The sequence below is a fragment of the Solanum verrucosum genome, unplaced genomic scaffold (assembly GCF_900185275.1).
Source record: "Solanum verrucosum unplaced genomic scaffold, falcon-dt-bn FXZP01000100.1, whole genome shotgun sequence".
NCBI classification, from domain to species: domain Eukaryota; kingdom Viridiplantae; phylum Streptophyta; class Magnoliopsida; order Solanales; family Solanaceae; genus Solanum; species Solanum verrucosum.
The window spans coordinates 713905-734400 of record NW_026020254.1 but is presented as its reverse complement, the minus strand read 5'-3'; the positions used below and the strand labels follow the sequence as shown (position 1 = coordinate 734400).

Genomic DNA, 20496 nt, shown 5'->3' with positions numbered 1-20496 from the left:
AAATGGATGTTCGTGAGCTAGCTTTTGAGGTTGAATTAGATTTGGATGTCATAACTTTATATAATATTAAAGTCAGGTTCATTCCCGTTTAGATTTGTGGTTAACTCATGAAGTTGAATTAGGCTCGGATGCCATAACTTTACATGATATTTCAATCAAGTTCATCCTCGTTTAGACTGGTGGTCTGCTTATATAGACTTGAACAATCCTCCCCTCATGAGCTAGTTTTTAGGGTTGAGTTAGACTCGGATGCAATATCTTTACATTATTTGTTTTTTTAGGCCCACTATTATTCTTGATGTCTACCAAACTCACTTTTTTAAAAAATAAAATAAAACATATATTTAGTCCAAACAGTTAGATCAGATCAAGAAAGCGTGCTGATAATGCAAACTAGTACAATTATTGGGTATGTTATGCCAATCAACAATAAGAGCATGAAACTGAAGGCAATATATTTTTTCATACAATAAAAGAAGTTACAACTCCTGAAGTGGCTCAATTGAGCTCTTTAACTTTTTACCTCACGTAAATCAAGATTTAAGGCTAATGTATAACGAATAAGATTATGGGAAATGGGAAGAGGCCTCTCACAATGTGAGCAACTTAGGTCCAAAAATTTCCCTTCAATTGCTTGTGCTGTCTGTCATTTGTGCCCACTGACTCTTCCTGCAAACCTTGCTAGAGGCCAACAGTGTGATCAGGCAATCAAAGGATTGTTGATTGAAGCCCGAAAAGGGTAATGTGCTAAGCAAAATGCGTATAAGAACTTTGCAGCCACTTACATGAGTAACTGAAATACGTGCACAACTATGTAAGTCCTGGCAGAGTCACCAATAGTCACTACATGAGCAAACTCCATTTTGAAAGTGATGATAACGATTTGTATCCCTAACTACAATCAGACGTTGGGTGATCTTGGAGATAAGTTTGGCAGCAATGTGGCAATCTCCACACACGCGTAAATTTTTAGTAATTTTAATGGGTGTACCATGACTGGTGTTCATAATTGCAAAGACAATAGCCAGCTTCTCACTATGAACTACTAGATGATTTTCTTTGTCTTCCTCCTCAACGTCGTGAAGGGCAGAATCTGTTTCTGGGACATATCCTTCCTCTTTCATCTTACCTATTAATATGTCTAACTCTTCATAGATCTCCTTTGATTGTGGGTGAGACGTGTCACCAGCAAGAAAGGTGTGCACCATGTTATTTAGCTCTACATTGCTGACACCAGGCATTTTCTTAATCCCTTTTCCCTTCATGATTGACCTAACAGTCGTTACATCTTTCCATCTCCCAGCCTTTGCATAAATATTTGATAGCAAAACATAATAACCAGACTGCTTTGGGGCCAATTCAAAAAGATTGTCTGCAGCTACAAGGCCAATGTCCATATCATTGTACACCCGACAGGCACCCAAAAGAGCACCCCAAATTCTCTCATTAGCCTCTATAGGCATATGCTTAATGAAATTGAAGGCCTCGTTTATGTGTCCAGCTCGTCCTTTCAAATCAACCATGCAGCATAATGTTCTAACTAGGAACAATCTTGTACTTGTCTGTCATTAGCTTGTAATAGTGTTCTCCTTCAAGTAGCAATCCTGCATGGCTACAAGCAGAAAGAATGGAAACAAAGCAATAGAATCAGGTTGAAGACCAGACTCCAACATTTGTGAAAACAACGCAACTCCATCCCGACCTTGGCCGCTCTTACCATAAGCAGATATCAGGGAAGTCCATGACACAACATCTCGAAACTTCATCCCCTCAAACATTTTTCTTGCCTCTGTCAAACACCCACACCTGGCATACATATCAACTAATGCGTTCTCAAGAGATAAATTTGGACGAAGACCTTTTGTCTCAATAAATTCATGAATCCTCCTTCCTAATGATACAGCTGAAAGATCCCACAAGCAGGAAGAATGCTAGCAAAAGTTATAGCATCAGGTTCTATCCCACAAGTTTCCATTTGGAGATAGAGCTCAACCGCCTCATTAGGCATATAATTCTTGACATATACAGCTATCATCACGTTCCATGGAACCAAATCCTTTTTATCCAAACTCATGAAAATATCTTTGACGAACAAGACATTCTCAATGCTGGTATTGCTTACAGCAGGTAAAAGGCTAGCCATGGTTCCTGCATTTGGCTCATAACCTAACACGTTCATTTCTTTACAAACCTCTAACGCATCATCAAACCTTCCATTTTGAGCATATCCAACAACCATTGAATTCCAAGAAACAACGTCCCGTTTGGGCATTTCATTAAGAACCTGGCGAGCCTCCACTAAACACCCACATTTCCCATACATAGCCACCAGACAATTACCAATAAATAAGTCAGAATCAAGACCTCTCTTGCCAACAGCACAGTGAATCTGCAGCCCCGCCCTCAAATTGTCGGAACCAAAACAAGCTTTAAGAACACACGGAAATGTATAGTTATCAGGGCTAACATCTCGTTTACACATATCTTTATACATAAAAATCGCATCTTTATAGTACTTGTTATTCACATAGCTCCTGATCATGACATTATAAACCGCCGCATTTCTCTCAGGTATTTTATCGAACAATTGGCGGGTAACATTAGGTTGGCCACAAGCAGCATAAGCACGCATCAATTTGATGGCAAGAGAAGTGTTGTTACATAAACCCGGATCGAAAATGATCTTGGAATGAATTTTCTTCAATGTTTTGATATCTGGGAGTCTGTCTAATATACGACTGGAAGAAACTTCGTCTACATGGAAAGAGTAGCTCAGCTGGGGTTTTCTCACTGTTTGTATATATGAATTGGCTGTGGAACTATAGCGGCAAAGACGCAAGGGATTGCAATGGATGTCATGAAACAACAGCTTAAAAATTTGTTGAAGATTGTTCAAATAATTTATTCATGGACGTCCATGGTTCCTACATTGAATTGCACTTTCTAAATGAATTATGATTTTTGGGTTATATATACAATAAAGTTGAGTAACTTTCTAAATTAATCATTCAAATGAGTAACCAATTTGAGATATTAACTCCTAATTTAGATGTTAAAAAGATCAAAATAAAAGTAAAATAAGATGCAACACTTGTTGAAAAATATTTAAAACTTATGGTCAAAACACATAAAAACTGTATGCGGACGTTGAATATTTTTGGGTATTAATGGATATATGTCTTTTAGACTCTTATGGTCTTCAGAATGTGTCATCTTTTTGAGGGAAAAAAAAACTCACTTTTGAAGGCTTAACAACTGACCACCAGTCCTTTTGACAATAACTATTGTAGATTATATCATTCTCGTCGGCAAAAACGCTAGTTGGATGATTTTGTGCATCTATAAAACATAGTAGAAAATATAACATAGATGACAATTGATAAATGTGTGCAAAATCAATAAGATACAGTTAATTCAGGCTCACTAACTCCAGGGCCTGCAAGACCACTAGCTTCTTTACTTCTCTTGCTCATGCAAATGCCCCACGTTGGTTTATGATATTCCAGAATTCCTCATCTTGATTAACTTCATATGCTCATGAAAAATAGATTGACGTTGAGCTCTCCGCTGCCCTAGTTGTGGTTTGTTGGGGGATATATAGCTGTAGTAAATACATAGGCAATCTATGCCAGGCCAAAGAAGGTATTGCAAACATGCAGTTAGTTTCAATGAGATTCTGCTAAGTGGTAATGAGACCAATACTCCTTAACGAGTTGTCCGAAAAGTGAACTTTCTTGCTTCATCAGCTTCATTGGTTCATCATACTCCACTAGTTTCCCTGTATTCACAACCAACGTTAAACATTCTGGGATTAACATGTCTGAAAGTCATATCATAGTCGTGTCTAAAAGTAAACGAAGAGGTATTACCATCACTAATGGCCAGAACCATAGTACAATCCATTACTGTGGGTATCCTATGGGCAACTGTAATTACAGTACTGTTAGCAAATTCTGTCCTGATGGTTTTCTGCAATATCATATCAGTGGCATTGTCAATCGATGCAGTTGCTTCGTCAAGCACCAAAATCTTACTTCTCCTCAAAAGAGCACGTCCCAAACAGAACAATTGTCGCTGTCCCATGCTCCAGTTTGATCCATCTTCCACAACTGAAATGACTCTACAATGGTCAAACAAAAATCCACAGATAAAATAATCAGACTTGCATTTAGAAGACTTACCCAGTGAGTCAAGCCCCTTTTCTTTTTCTTCTACTGCTTCTTTTAGCTGACATTTCCCAAGAACCTTTTCCATTGAAGATGAGAATGAAAGCAATAAATCAGAAAATCGCCTTTGCTACAATGCATATTCTCCATCTAATGGCAAGAATAATGACCAACACATGACAAGTTAATGCATATTACCTCCCATATTTCCTCATCAGTATGCTGACTTAAGGGGTCCAAGTTGTATCTTACTGTTCCATTGACGAGTGTAGGGTCTTGAGGTATAATCCCAAATCGAGACCTTAGATCATGAAGACCGATTTTAGAAATGTCAATTCCATCAACTATAATCCTTCCACCTGTTGGCTCCACTAATCGAAATAGTGCACCGATGAGTGTTGTCTTGCCACTCCCAGTCCGGCCAACTATACCGATTTTCTGACCTCCTTCAATTGTACAACTGATCCCCCTAAGCACAAAAGGGGTATCTTCCCTATATCTTACCTGCTTTGGATTACACTGATCAGTATTTTGAACATTCTAAATACAAGAAATTGAGTAATTAGTTATAATTTACCAGCAGATCTTGAATTTCAACTTTACCCCTTGTTGGCCAATTGACTGGTGGACGGTTCTCTTCAACAATCTCAGGTGGTTCACTTGGAATGTGCATATACTGGTTGAGTCTTTCCACCGAAATGATGTAATTTGTTAGCCTGCACTGGTTTTGAATGGAAAAAACAAGAGATGTGTTTAAGGAAAGACCATAGGACAAAGCCATCCCAATGAATCCTGCAAAAGCATAATAGCTTGTTATCAGAAAACCTGCTCTGTTTAACATTGGCGAAAAGTCAAGGAACAATAATGCAGAATTCTTTATCTAGTCTCAAGAATAATATTATTTCATCGCATACCTGAACTTAAAGTCCCAGGAGGAAGCAAAACCATGCAAAGTGTTGAGGATGCAAGAACAATAGCAGTAATAGTTTCCAGTCGTTGAATCAACCACTCATTTGCTGCAAAATTGTGGAAGAACGGGCTGGCATTTATATCAATTAGCTTCAAAGTCTTCATAAAAAATCTGTCTTCCTCTTTGAATGCCCTTATAGTCACAGCTCCAGCAATAGATTCAGCAAGATGGTTGGCCACAAATGATTTGGTAGTACCATTTATCCGCATCAACTCTTTTGCTGATGCATAGTAGTATTTCTGCCAAGAGTAAGAGAAAAAGTTTGAAGTCTCTTTATCAGTTACTGCTTGCACTGAGAGAATAGTTCTGCAAAATAAAATAGCCAACTCTTACCTGCAACTGAATGGCCAAATAAAGCATTGGGATGGAGATAACCAGAACTGGCCAAGTGACAATAGCTACCACTGTAAGATTGGAATAGAAGTTTGTGGTAGATCCAAAAGTAAAAATCAAGTTGAAAGGAATATCAAGATCAACTATACTTAAATCCGATGAGACCTGCATACACGGATTGATGTAGGAAGCATAAAAGGTTAGGTACATAGATATCTTAATATCAATGTCATAGCTTGTTTCTCAATGTTCATGTTTGAGATATTTACCCGGCTTAATATCCTTCCCAAAGGGGTAGAGTCATAAAATGACATAGGAGCACGGAATAGAGAATATAATAACTGTGAGAACAGAGACTTCGATGATTGCAAGCCCATAAAAACTGTTGATAGAGAGCGAAAGAGCAAAAACAGCATTGATACAACTCCAATTAGCAAGTAAACTTCAATCAGTCTCAAAGTGCCAACTTGTGGATTATCAACATTTGCAGCCATCCAGAAGTTTTGTGTTACCTGACCAACCGCAAATGTTATGTGCGAGAATACAGCCATAGCAAAGAAGAGGTAACCTTTGTTCTGATTTAGATACTGAGCATAAGGCATTAATCCAGTGTCTCCAACTTCTCTCTCTTCTAGCTTAATCAACTGATCACCTCCCGGAACAATAGAATTTTTCCCAGTATCAGTCTTACGAAGTTCTCTTGTATGAGATTCTCGCCTCAATGAAGTAACCTCTGCAACCTTTTCTGAACCAGCGGTCTCCTTGTGTGCATCAACCAAGTCCTGAAACACTTTGGTCGAGGCCAATAACTGATGATATGGAGCTGCATGTGAAATTTCTCCTTCTGACAGCAACTGTGAATAAAAGTAGACATATGTAAGGCCATTTCTTGTGCATATAACCATTCAGCTTCAAAATTAACTGTGATTTTACAGAAAACATATCAGGAGTTCAACAGTTCACATCTCTTTTCTTCTTTAAAGAAAAGACAGACAGAAATTGTTTCAGAAATAGATGTTACTAACCAGAACCATATCAAAAGCAGGAAGAAAATCAACTTGGTGCGTCACAAGAAAGACGGTTTTCCTTGAGAGAGCACCCATGACATATTCCTGCAAAAGACCAGTCCTGACCTGAGCTTCCAGATCAGAAGAAGTGATATGAAGCACAAAATTATCTACATTTTTCTTACATTGAATAAGCTACTAGCAGTATGTGCATCTACTGCACTGAATGGATCATCTAAGAGATATATATCAGCATTCTGATACAGTGCACGAGCAAGTTGAATGCGCTGCTTTTGACCACCACTAAGATTAACTCCTCTTTCACCTATTTCAGTGAGATCACCATAAGGTAGCAACTCAAGGTCTTTTAGCAGTGAACATTTTTCCAAAGTTTGCTGGTATCTCTGGCTATCAAGTGGAGAACCAAACAAAATATTTTCTTGTATTGTCCCTGTCTGAATCCATGCTGACTGAGAGACATAGGCAATTTTTCCGTAAACTTGAACCTGAGGAACACGGAGAATCTATAGATCAGTTGAGAATATGTAATTATATTTTTAGAACTGCATTTAGTGAAGTAAATTTATGAATGTGCCTACAATAAAAACTTCAAGAACCAGCTTGTCATTTCCTACCTAGCAAGGAAAACAGTAAGTAACGAATACAACTTACAGTTCCTTGGATACTTGGAACCTCTCCAAGAATTGCTGCCATAAGTGTTGACTTTCCTGATCCCACCTCCCCACATATAGCAATCTTCTGACCGGATCTAACCTCCAAATTAATATTTCTCAGTGTAGGTCGAGGTGGATTCTCTTCCCATGAGAGATTAGCTGATTTCAAAAGTATGGCGTGATCTGTAGATCCAAAGTTGTGCTTCTGCCTAACATTTGCATTTTCCAGTTCAGGGGCCTCAAGGAACTTGACAATTCTCGCAAAGGAAACCTTGGCTTTAATGACCACACCAATAAGGTCAGAAATGTCGCTTACAGGACTCTGAACCAGACGTAATGTTGCTACAAAGGTGAAAATGTTACTTGCATGCAGTGGAATACCTAGGAAATAACAAGCCCCAAATGTTGCAGCAGAGACCAAAACAGGTGATGACCCATAAAGGAAGGAATTATATCCGTTACTCAATTGAACAGCTGAACAACAATTTTCTTCTACTTGCCTCAAATTTTCTATGACCTTCTTAAAATGAGTTTCCCATGCATATAATTTCAGAACTTTCATATTTACAAGGGCCTCTGAGATAGCCTTGAGCCTATCATCTTGTGCAACCATTAGCTTGGACTGGAATTTATGTTGTAACTTAGCTAGCGGAGCATTGCACAGGACCGTGATTATAATCACTACCAAGGATGCAATAGTTGCCAGTCCAACTGTACGGAGGAGAATGATTAGTGCAAAGCAGATCTGGATCATTGTAGTCCACGTCTGATGCAGCCAAAAAGGAAACTCTCCAACTCGATAAGCATCCACGGTTACATAGTTCATGATCTCACCACTGGAATGCATCAGCTTGGCAGCATTGGATAATCTCATTTGCTTCTTACAAATGGCTGCTGTAAGTAAAGACCTCACTTTTAGGCCAATGAGTCTGCTCCTGAAGTACCATTGCCTTTGTGACAAGGATTCCAGGTTCTTTGATATAAACAGCAGAATGGCTAATAACAACCCCTCACTTTTAAAAGCTGCATCTCCTTCAGCAATCTTAATGAATGCATTAAGAAGGAGAGGACCAGCAGATAGAGTAGTTATTTTTAGCAGCGCAAAGAGTCCTGACACAATAAGCTCCTTCCAGTGACATAACACAATTGTCTTTAGAATCGACGGTTGGGAAGACGGATCAACTTGTTTCTGTTTGTTCAGAAGATCCAAAAACATTAAGTAACATGATTCAGCACGATCAGACTCACGCAATTTGGGAATTTCTTCATCCCCAAGAGCTTTTTGTTTTCCCTTCTTCATCAGTGGATTCATCCACCAAAATGACATTTTATTAAGAACCCCAGCCTTAGCAAAGGGAGTGACGGAGCTAACAGAATCACTTCTACTGATTCCACTGTCAGCGCCATTTAAGGGAGCATAAAGATCATTTCTATATCTCTCTTCATGCTGCAGCCCCTTGTAGGTGCATAACAACAATAAACATGCTCCTACAAAGGACAAAACGTCTAGAACTATCTTAATTGTGACCTCTTTATCAAGAATAGCCCCGATGAGTGACATACCAGCAAAAAATCCAGTAAAGACAAAAGCAAGAGTTGACAAGAGCCTTAAGGGAGTTCTTGTAACACGTTTTCCCCTAAGGCTTGCAGTTAAACATACTGATAACCATGCAATTCCATGAAACAAGGTCATTAACCACCAATGCAGTGGTAATGCACTATGGGTCTTCTTCATTTGGTCTTCAAACACCCAAATGAAAAAGGAAAGATACATTACTCCCAGGAAACCATTGAAAATAGCAGAAGTCAACTGCAAACGTGAGAACCTAGAAAAGCAAACAGGAATGTTGGTGTATTTTAAGGATGTTTTAGGAAACAAAGTGAATAGGAAGGAAAACAAGAGTATAACATCAGAACAAATGATCAACGCATGATTGATACATGATGAAGGTAGTGCCGCGGATATCCAATCAGTACTGCAAGGTTTCCCATTTACTTTCGAGCAATCTGATGCCCCACAAAATATATCCCATATGTCCTGCATCTCCTTCTCCAATTTCTAAGCCCTGAAATGAAATACCAGTCCAAAACTTTTGTCTTCAATGACAATCCATGCAATGGGCAAAGTCAACTCCTAGTATCAAGAATGTATCAACAAGATCAGACTTGTGAAAATAAGAAAACATCTTCATGCTAGACAGTGAAAGATCATGCATTTATCAAAAAGTGAAAGATCCAAAAATGCATGCATTTAACAAAAAGTGAAAGATAAAAAACTAGACTACCAGAGGTTGAAGACACCAAATAGGTTGAACCATAGTAGCAGAATGAAACTCAGAGCTAGGAATAAGATAGGTAAATAGGTAATCTTTCATCATTGGATTGGTTTTTTTATTTTTAAAATAACCCCATGACCAGCTCAAATCTATACATATCTTCTATGGTATTTTAAAAACAGCAAATACGAGTAAGTCTTTAGTAGTGACATAAATGGATTACAAGGTGGATAAGCCTAAGACTGGATCCAAGAAAAATGGGTCACAAGGTGAAATTGCTAGACTTATCAACTAAGCTTTAATGGTTTTTTGAAGGTTGAAACTTGTTTTAATAATCCTGTCTTTATTAAGAAATTGATAAAAGTATGGAGATGCGACATTGGGCACCTGCTAAACATCCACTACCTACTTAATTTATTGAGTTGAACAGATTAAGAACACATATTTCATGTACAAACATGTTCACACGTGCTCTGTTTCCCCAAGTTCTTTATTTCCTTTGCAAACAGAATTCACACTATCTTAATTAGCAATGTCTTTGTTACCTGTATCATTTTTTTTATTTTATCAGCCATGTGCATTAAAATAAAGAAAGTCAACACTGTTTCCCCAACTTCTTTATTTCCTTTGCAAACACAATTCACACTATCTTAATTAGCAATGTCTCTGTTACCTGTATCATTTTTTTTATTTAATCAGCCATGTGCATTAAAATAAGGATAAATTACTTATATACACATATATAATTTCCTTATTCTCTATTTTTCCCTACTTTTTAAAAATATTACATAAATTCCTTTTTTCTCCTAATTTTAAACACTACCGGATACATAAAAGTCACCAGCCAAACCCACAGTCACCACTCCATTTTTCACTCCTATTTTCTCACCCTAAATTCACTCCAAATGATTAGCAGTTACAAAATTCATATCCAAATTTGATTTTCAAAAAGTTTAAACTAATCAAACATAAAAAAAAATATTAAAAATATTTTCAAAAAATTTAAACTAACCAAAAATAAAATTGAATTAAAAGTGGAGTATTTCCTCTTTAATATAATCCTATACGGCTAAATGGGTTTGTTGAAAATACTTCCTAATTAACTTTAGGCTGATTTTTGATTAGTTGCATCAATTAACTTGTTAGTCATACCATTTTTTTAGGAATGCAAGGTGGATGCAGCTAAGCCTATAGCGCCAAAAATAGGTCACTAGTTTTTGCAATTATATATGTAATAAATTATTTTTATTAGTACTCATAATAATGTTTGATCGTTACAGTAGTAATAACTCAATTATAGAAATAATAAATTTAAATAAAAAATTGCCGGATACATAATTAATTCCACAATTTTTTTCTCCCCTTTTCAAGTCATAAATCTCTCCACAATTATCTTACATTAACTAGAATTTTAATGTATCTAGTTAATTTTGTTTCTTAATTAATGTATAATGACTTTGTTTCAATACTACGATACATTACAAGTAGTGTATCATGTTCAAATATTAGTTTTGATACATAACCCTAATTAGTTTTGATACTTGATACAAAACTTCCACCAAATGTATTATTTATCATTTATCTAGGTGTGGTTATGTATCTTCTACCTTATTCAAATTTAGAAGGATATGTATCCGTACACAGTATCAAATTATATGCGTGATACATAAACTTTGTGTTATGTATCACAGACCAAAAAAATATGCTATTTGGAACATTTATCCCTTTCTTATTTCACTCCACAAATCTCTCCTTATTTTTAGTCACAGAATTTTGATAGTTATTTTCTCATTTATGTTTGAAATTCAAAATCATACTCTTTTTTGTAGGTTAAGAATATTATTTTGACAAAAAAGTTTTAAAAGCATATTTATGAGTCTTTTACATATTTTTAAAATACTTCAAAATTTATAATAAAATAAAATAAGTGAACTTCAAATTTTCAACACTAAAACGTAAATTAGAAAAAGAAGAAGTAATCGTATTAGTTATTATCTGGTAATAATTAATATAATATTTATACATTTTTCATAAGTTGAGCTGGTTATGGACTCTAACAACTAATCATTCATTGAACTGATTAGGATTCTTGTATTATAATTTAATCTTCGTGTTGTCTCATAATAATATTAGTTTCAATTTCACTAAAATTTCATACGGTCTAATATTTTCCTCTTTTTTCTGGTGCTTTTCATAATCAAATTTCTTTAATGGATTGTATTTGTTCATGTATCTAATTGATAACTTAATTCTTATTTATTGTGATGCATTTATAGATACACTTTATTTCAGCTTACATACATCCTTCTTTCACAACCTTATTATATCAAATACATTATTATCAACTACAAAATGATACATTATTTAAGTTATACATATCTTTCAAGGTAAACAATACAATATTTATCAATTTACATAAGATACATAATAGTAATGTATTGTGCACTAAATTTTTAGATATGATACGTAAATTCGAATTTATACTAAATGTATCAATTCATAGCAACTACCACACGGTAATGTATAGATCTCAAATCTAACATCTTATGGGAAACAATTACTTATTTAATGTATCTAGCATAAATACAATAGTTATCAATTTAAACAAGATACATAAATAGTAATGTATCATGCACTAATTTTTTATACGGAAATTTGAATTTATACTAAATGTATCAATTACATAGCAACTACCACACAGTAATGTATCATCTTAAATCTAACATCTTATGAGCAACAATTATTTATTTAATGTATCTAGTATAAATACAATACCTGTCAATTTAAACAAGATACATAAATAGTAAAATGCTAAGTAGCAAAGATATTCATGATGTATCTTCTCAATTTTTTTGACAATTTGAATCAAAATTGAAAGGATCTTCAATAAACTAGGAGAAGAATTTTGAATCTCAAAATTTTCAATCAAAATTAAAAGGATCTTTGTTGAACTGAGAGAAGAAAGAATCTTGAATCTCAAAATTTTTGATAATCTTGAATCAAAATTGAAAGGATCTTTGATGAACTTGAAGATTCAAAAGGATATCGTTTGTCCAACAACAATTCCATCATTTTTTTTATCCTTCATAACTCACCTTGCTTACCCAAAATTTCCACAAAAAATTTTGAATCAAATCTGAAAGGTTTCTTCGTTGAACGGGGGAAGCAATTTGAAATTTTGAATTTCTTCGATCTATTAGGATTTTTTTGAAGCAAAAGAGAAACTTGATGTTCTTACCAATTCCATCGAACAAATCAAAGACGGACTAGAGAAATGGAAGGTTGAGTGGGAGGAAAAGGAGCTTCATCTGATGTGTTGCATGAATAAAACTGAAGAAGAAAATTCATTAATACCGGTTATTAAATCTGCTCAAAGATAGCGAGGATCAAGCAAATAAAAGCGTAATTTATGAGATTTAATTAATTTTCAGATTTTATTCTTTTTTAAGCGTAACAGAAAGATTTTTCTTGTATTAGAATTAATGTATCCGGAAGGTACAAATTTTAAGGGATTATTGTAATTAGAAAAAAAATAGGGATAAGATGTAATTTACTCTGGGATTCACGTAAGTTATACTTAAAATAAAGAAAGTCAACAAGTTAAACCTCCTCTTTAGTATATTAGTGGTCATTAATATATCTTAGTAAGGAAACTGAGAACCCTACTAGTGAAAAAAACTGAGAACCCTACTAGTAAAAACTGAACATGTTGAATGCTGATTAGCAATAAGAAATGAAACTGAAGACAACAATTTTAATTTCTCACAGGAGCAATAAGCTTTAATTTTGTTCGCTGATAAAAGTTACAGCTCCTGAAGGAAGCGGAGATCTTCAATGGACTCTATTCCTGGAAAGAGGCCTTTCACGCGATGATATCACATCTTAGGACCAAAATTTCCATTCAACTGCTCGTACGCCATCCTGTACCCACTAATTAGCTCTTCCAGGAAAGTGTAATCAAACTGTTAGCATAGGCACGATGACATTATTGTATGTGTTACTCCCCAATATACACGGAAGTGTACGTGGTCGCGCAAGTAATATAGATTCTTTAAGAAGCGAGCTATCGTTCCCAGGGGACTTATGATCAATTTATATTTAACACTTAATTCTACAAATAAAAGTAAAAGTTACATTTTCAAGAGTTGATGATTGATTGTTAACTACTACTAATTATGCACTAACTGAAAGTAACTAATTGTGAACGACTTTAATATGTTGTTTCAAACAAGTTAAAAGAGATTCCAGGGCTGCAGCATATACTGAATATCATGTATCATATTATTGGCTTAGAATTAATTTTAGTTGTCAAGTTACTGGTTTATAGGGTTAATTGTATGAGTCGAGCTACACACCTCTAGTTGCCTACTCCAATTAGTTATCTAACTACATCGTTGAACGAAGATAAATAGACTAACTGACGAGCATTTATATTTCATCCTATTTCGTAACCAAGCAAGTTGTTCGTCCGGGAGTCACTCCTAAACACAAATCACCTCAATCTAATGGGTCAATCGAGCTCTCTATATTCTCTGGTCTATCTAATCCCTCCTCTCTCGATTTTAAGATTAGACAATAGATTTATCTTATGATGCGCAAGCATAAAATACTGAAACAAGAATATAGAAGTAACTTATAATGACAACCAAGATTTAATTCAACAAGCCTTTAATAATCAACAATTCATTCGTAGCTACAGCCCCAGAATTAGGGCGTTTAGCCATTCATGCTATTAGAAAATACTATAGTTCATGCAATTTCCGGAAAATAGAAGAGTTAAAGGATAAAAACTTATTACAAACTTGACTTCTTGCTCTTGCACACTTAAATCAAAAGTCGAACCCCGATTATGGAGCCCTAAGGATCTATTTATAATAGTAGGAAAAGTTGGGAACAAATCCTACTCAAAGTAGGAATCCTATTTAATGTTTAAAACTTGGAAAAGTCGGCAAAAGAGGGACGTGTCGCGCCTCCTATCGCCCCACGAACATGCTCCAGCTGTATCAGTGTTGGCGCGCCACGCCTGAGAAGGGCCTCTGAATGTTGAGCCTTGGCGCATCGCGCCTCTCAATGCACCTGAGAAGGGCCTCTAAATGTTGGGCCTTGGTGCGTCGCGCCTAGCAATGCGCCTGACCCTGGGGCTTTCATCCTTAGCCGCTTTTCATGCTCTTTTTCATCTCTTTTCTTCAAGTTGACTCCAATTCCCTTGAGAGTTCCTGAAACAACTAATCATGTGTGTAAGTGCATAATCATCACAAGTTACACAAAGAATTAAGCTAATGACTAGAGATCATTCTTCAATCTAATTGATTCATGGGCAATATTGACAACTTAGGCATATAAATATGCCTAAGATCAGTATGCATGCCTTGTTTATGCGTACAGCACGCCCTTTCAAATCAACCACAATGTTCTATTAAACACCCTCATTTCCCATACATAACCACTATACAATTCCTAATAAATAGGTCAGAATTGAGACCCTTCTTTCCAACAGCATCATCAATCTGCCCCCTCAAATTATGGAAGCCAAAACAAGCTTTAAGAACAAAGGGAAATGTATAGTGATCAGGGCTAACATATCGTTTACACTTACCTAGATAAACAAAATTCGCATCTTGATAGAACTTGTTATTCACATAGCTCCTGATCATGACATTCACATTCCTGTCATGTATTTTGTCGAACAGCTGGTAGTAACCATTGCTTGGCCACAAGCAGCATCGATTTGATGGAAAGAGATGTGTTGCAGATAGGCCCGGATTGTAAATGATCTTGGAATGAAGTTTCTTCAGTGTTTCAATATTTAGGTGTCCGTTCGTCTAATATACGACTGGAATGTAAGAGTAGCTCAGCTAGGGCTTTGCCACTGTTTGAACATATAAATCAGAAGTGGAACTTTGGCGGCAAAGAAGTAGAGGACTTGCAATGGATGTCATGAAACAGCAGCTTACAAGTATTTGAAGATTGTTCAAATAACTTATCCACTGAAGTGCATGCATCCTACATAGAATTGCATTCCTGTTTAAAGTGGACAACAATGGAAAAGGGGTAAATAGTAAACAATAAAAGGAAAACAGTGATATTGCTAACTGTTGTATTTAGATGAGTAATGACAACCAGCCCTGGTCAATCCCTACATTAATTGGGGAAACCATTTTCTGTTATTAACATTTACCTGTCAGTGCAGGAAAAGTTTTCTATATCTAAAAAGTAACTCAATAAAGTAAAATAGCATGCTTTGCTCTTCATTCTAATTAGAGATTTCATGCTTCAATTGCTACAACAGTATTCTTTCAGTGAGTACCATAGCTATACTGGTGCAACTTGTCATCACCAATCCTGAAAGAGAGCCTTGGAAACAGAAGTAGAGCTCCGTTCTAGCTTTTCATCATCATTGCCATCACTTTGAGAGGATGACCATTTCTTTCCACTCATTGGTGTTTCATAAACTACGTTGTGTCTAACTTTTTTCCGCTCTTTTCTTTTCAGTTCCTTCTGATTTTCACACTTTATTTTAACAGCCTTAAGCTGCTTTGGGGCCCAAACTCTTTGCAGATCTGGCATCCTAGTGAAAGATCCAAATCGTCGAGCCTTCTCTCTCCGATCACGAGCTTCACTTAACTTGCGGGCATGTTCCTCTCCTGTTATCGCTTGGGAGCTCCCATCAATGTTTTCTGGTGGTTGGCAAAACTCATCCTCTGCTGAGACTGAAAATCGCATGTTGTTGGCTTCAGCCATTTCATACCTCTCTTGCTTCTCCCTCCAGGACTGATTACTGTCCTCACTATTGAACAGAAGAGCCTGCTTTTCATCTTCAACACCAAATGGAAGTAGATCCATTTCTGTGTAAATTCTATTGACAATATCTTCGATAATGTTATGGTACCTGAATCATGTTGGATTTCCAGATTAGATCCCAGATAACAGTACTGTGGTAGAGCATGAATTTTCTCATCTATGAAGAGCAAACCAGAGCCAATTCTAATTAAAAGAACTGAGTGATTGCTTTCAACTCTGATGACACAGAGAATGAAACCTGTATGCTTGTAATTCATTAATAGAAGTAATGAAGGTAATGGAGTTCTCTGAGAAGTTCAACGTAACAGAACTTAGCTTTATAGTAAATGAAATGATTGTCTAGTAGAAAATTGACAATTATATGGTCTCAAAACCATACATGCCAAAAATTCCTAAGCCGGTGTATGAAGTTTCTTTCAGAACCAAAGTTCTAAAAGAAGAAAAATGTCATGAAACAGAACACTAATGAAGTGGATTCTATGATGATGAAATCAAAATAATCCTTGATGGTCTATAGAGTTATGGTAGGTCTCATCTTAGATAATTATCCTATTCTTGTCTATGTCAGTAAGAATATAATTAGTGTATCTTGACAAGGAAAGAAGATGAGGAAACTTGTGCAAGGAGGATACGCTAGAGGCAGCAATATATAGCGAAGTAGGAAGGATAAAACATGGAAAAGAAATAATTGTGGTTGGTGAAATAGAAGGATTAGAAGGACAGAATAACTATTTCTCATGCTGAATACTAGCCAGGACAAATACCAAAAAGGGATTAAAAACTTGCTGTAAGGCATGAATCAGATCATCATAGGTATAGGGGAAGAATGAGCTCTATAGTTTCAAAGCAAAATATTTACCTTAATCGAATAGTGCGTTCAACATAATCATATAGGCTAAGATCACCATGAATCCCTCCTTCAACAAGATATTGAATAATCTCTAGAAAGGAGCAGATCTCTTTAACCAGCTTCTGCTTGGAGGACTCTTTAATACTCTCAGAAAAGGTTGATCCAAGGATTTCCATCCGAAGCAATATCTGCATTTCAAATCTTGTGAAAGTTAAGGAAAAATGCACTGTAAGTACAATATCAATTCATTTACTTCATAAAGCTGAATTCAATATGTAATAATTTACAAACAAAAGCAGGATGAAACTAATGGAAGGATACTCTCGAACAGTACGTTCTGAGGTTGAACTGAAATCAAATACTTCAGAGGGATCATCGTGCTTCAGCTTCTCTTTCATTTCTTTGGGCTTTCTTAATAGGATCTTCATAAGTTCAGGTAGGATAGTCTTGCAACATGAATCATTCGTTTTTGGAATTTGGGATTCACCTCCTATATTGTCATCTATCTCATACTTTTGGGATAATGCCTGTATCGATGACTTCACTAGTCGTGCTGCTAAAGTGTGCAAGTCTCTTCCAGATTGTAGACCATGCTGGATTTTCCTTGGTAGATTATTGAAGAAGGCTTCTGCAGTTTCTGAGCATACAAGATGTGCATCTCCCTCCAGCATGAGGGTTGATTCTGAGGGAAACTGTGTAGAGGATGGCTGTTGTGGCTGTCTTTTATGTGAATCTGCAGCCGTTAGCAAGCAGATGCTGGACTTTTTTATTTGTTTCATCCAGCACTTCAAGAACTTCAGCTTCTTTGATTTCTCAACTTTTCTGGCAAAACAAATATCTACCAGCTCAAAATTATTACACTCAAATGCTGCCTTGAGGAATGAACTCCAAGTCAGATTCTTCGTTGAACACTTCTTGTCCTTTTTTCTTTTCCCATTGCCTAGTGAGACATTGATTTCATTAGAGCTGCCACAGGTCATGTCATTCATCTGCTTTAAAATTGAGCCGTAATTATGACCACCTTCTATTCTTGAAAGAAGAGCCAATTGCGCTGTCAAAGGCCTGAGAACACCCGTGATTGTACTTCCATTGCTATTTGATACAGTTACTGAAACACAATAGCTTTCTTCATATAAGAAACTGAGAAGAATTTTCCACAGGACTGTGGAATTTCCTTGGGAATGCTGACCCTTTACTCCAGATAGTACATCAAGGACTCCATCAACACATGTATCATTACGATAGTTAGTTTTGCATCTGGCAGACTGCTGCACTAGAATATAACTAGATGAGCATCCTTCAATCTTTTCTCCTACATTGCACTTCTGCACAGCCTTGAGATGCATATTAAACGAGCTTTCACCAAGACAAGACCAAAATGTTTCTTCTCGATCACACCCTTCATTTAGCTTGTCTCCAAGTCCTAGTGTATTCAGAATATCTTCAGATCTAAGCTTAGGCAACGTTGTGAGATTGAGCAATTCAAGATCACATAACTTGCATTCCAAAGGCTTTCCATTGACATCAAGGATCTCAAGATTGAGTTGCGCAGAACCTCTGTCAAATGAATTGCTTTTCAGAAAATCAAAAGGCATCCCAATTTCAGGATATATCAAGCCAAACGGAATCAGAGCAGAACCTAAAACAATGGAATCAGTTGAACTATTACCCCAGCCAAAATGCTTAATTCCATTCTCCAACATGGATGACCATTCACCTTCATCAACAAATTCAACCTTACCTCCATCCTTTTTTTCATCTCTCACGTCGATCCAACTAAAATGAATATTTCTATTATCAAAAGCGTTCCTCACAGGACCAAAAATCTCACTGAATTTGAATTTAAAACCTTCAAAATCCTTTAAAATCTCAGAATTCACATCCACATGTACATACTCAGCTAGATCAATCAATGATCTGGAAATAGGCGAAAATAAAACAATCAAATTCTGAGATGCCTTTGGAATCTCACCAGTCATCTTACCTGGAGTACTCTCAATTTCAGACTCCCAGACATAATCATGTACTAGCTGAAGTAAATAACATGCAGTGTGACAAGCCTTAGAACAATTCACTTCCAATTCAACTGGCAGCGAAAAGGAACTTAGGATTTCGGTAATTGATTCTAGGGTTTGAGACTGGTGGTTGAAACCGGGGGAGAGGTTCGGAAAGAGGCTGTGTATGGCGGAGGAGGAGCGGAGAGGGGAAAGCGAAGAAAAGAAAAGATTGAAAGCAAAAAGCGAGTTGCAGAGAGATGGGAAATTGAGGAGGCGCGTGGAGGTAGCGAGAATGGAGTTGAGGTAGTGTGTAGGGTTTGTAAGAATGAGAAGTGGATTTAGATCTATGAGGAGCACAATCCTTTGAGTTCTCGAGTAGTCTATAGGTTCCGCCATAGTTTGCATATGCGAGCAGAGCACTAACCTGCGCCGTGTGTGCGTGTGACTGGTTGCGACACTTCTAATTATCTGGTGGATTTAATACATGCCGGAAAGTTGTTCTGACCCCACCGCCGGTGCCACTCCGTCGGATCTTTGATTGCAGAGAGAGTAGTCCAGCATGCGCCGTCGGATCTTTGATTGCAGAGAGAAGTAGTCCAACATGCGCGGTAAGTGATTGAGTGAAGTTTAGGAATTTGGTAGGGACTGTTGTGGCGGGAAACGGAAGCAGCGGGAAATGATTTGGATTTCAAAATGAAAAGGAAAAAGATGATTGCTAAAATGAGCCGGAAGAATCTCAAGCACGTGATGGGTGCTGATACACATGTGATACGACGGCAACGCCAACTCTAATGAGTAATTCTATCCGTTAAAACTGGATATGGATAATGATTGAATAGTTAAAGTCGAATTTATTTATTTATTTAGTGTGCAACTAAATTATGAGGGTGATTTCTAGCGGTTTAAAAATAAGTTATTCATATTTATTAAAGGAAACGATTCAAATCTATATATATAAAATAAAGGAGAAATATAAATAAGGTGATGTGACACTTTTCTATGGCCTCTATTTGTATTTGTCTTTTTGATATTTTTTTCTTATTTAAATTAATTTTTGTATTATAACATCAAATTACATAATTTATTAAGAATAAATATTTTATTAGTGGAGTAACATTTATAACAAAGACTCTTCACATTTTTTTTTCTTTGTTAGCCTCATTTTTAATCATAAAATGATACTAATATATTTTAATATTTGAAGTGTTTTTCTCTTTATTATTTAATTTATTTGCAAGGAGTAATTATCCATGACCTACACCTCTTTAATTTTTATTTTTAATAATACTCAAGACTCTCATAATTTTCATGTCCATAACCTCCAAAAATTAATTTGTAAGTTTATGATATCTTATGGTAGTCCTATATTTTACCTATATAAACTCATATTTAGTTTCATGGAGATTCACATTCAAGATTATC

At 36.2% G+C, this 20496-nt stretch overlaps 3 protein-coding genes across 3 annotated transcripts; all 3 read right to left on the bottom strand.

Annotated features, from left to right (window-relative positions):
• Positions 1-721: 721 nt before the first annotated feature.
• On the bottom strand, positions 722-2909 carry LOC125833195 (putative pentatricopeptide repeat-containing protein At3g49142). Its single transcript, XM_049512339.1, is given in 5 exon segments — positions 722-1542; positions 1544-1640; positions 1643-1915; positions 1918-2875; positions 2877-2909. Coding segments are annotated over 5 exon segments (2073 nt in total). The 3' UTR covers positions 722-830.
• A 756-nt stretch (positions 2910-3665) lies between these two features.
• LOC125833185 (ABC transporter C family member 10-like) lies at positions 3666-9194 on the bottom strand. The gene is made up of 11 exons (XM_049512327.1): positions 7149-9194; positions 6662-6982; positions 6495-6581; positions 5739-6323; positions 5470-5634; positions 5081-5375; positions 4744-4958; positions 4365-4670; positions 4182-4245; positions 3870-4109; positions 3666-3778 (listed from the first exon to the last, which is right to left on the bottom strand). The coding sequence occupies exons 1-11, from the start codon at positions 9192-9194 to the stop codon at positions 3666-3668; spliced, it is 4437 nt and encodes a 1478-aa protein (XP_049368284.1).
• A 6421-nt stretch (positions 9195-15615) lies between these two features.
• Positions 15616-19601, bottom strand: LOC125833190 (uncharacterized). Its single transcript, XM_049512334.1, has 3 exons — positions 17399-19601; positions 17087-17278; positions 15616-16315 (listed from the first exon to the last, which is right to left on the bottom strand). Exons 1-3 carry the CDS (start codon positions 19477-19479, stop codon positions 15760-15762), a joined length of 2829 nt encoding a protein of 942 aa, XP_049368291.1. The 5' UTR covers positions 19480-19601; the 3' UTR covers positions 15616-15759.
• Positions 19602-20496: the final 895 nt, after the last annotated feature.

Coding starts and splice junctions, on each gene's coding strand:
- LOC125833185 (XM_049512327.1), bottom strand. CDS start 9,194: ATGCAGGACATATGGGATATATTTTGTGGGGCATCAGATTGCTCGAAA. Junction 4,671..4,743: donor TTGAAATTCAAGATCTGCTG/GTAAATTATAAC, acceptor AATCCAAAGCAG/GTAAGATATAGGGAAGATAC. Junction 4,110..4,181: donor AAAGGGGCTTGACTCACTGG/GTAAGTCTTCTA, acceptor GAGTCATTTCAG/TTGTGGAAGATGGATCAAAC.
- LOC125833190 (XM_049512334.1), bottom strand. CDS start 19,479: ATGCAAACTATGGCGGAACCTATAGACTACTCGAGAACTCAAAGGATT. Junction 17,279..17,398: donor TCAGAACGTACTGTTCGAGA/GTATCCTTCCAT, acceptor AACTTTCACAAG/ATTTGAAATGCAGATATTGC. Junction 16,316..17,086: donor GAACGCACTATTCGATTAAG/GTAAATATTTTG, acceptor AACATGATTCAG/GTACCATAACATTATCGAAG.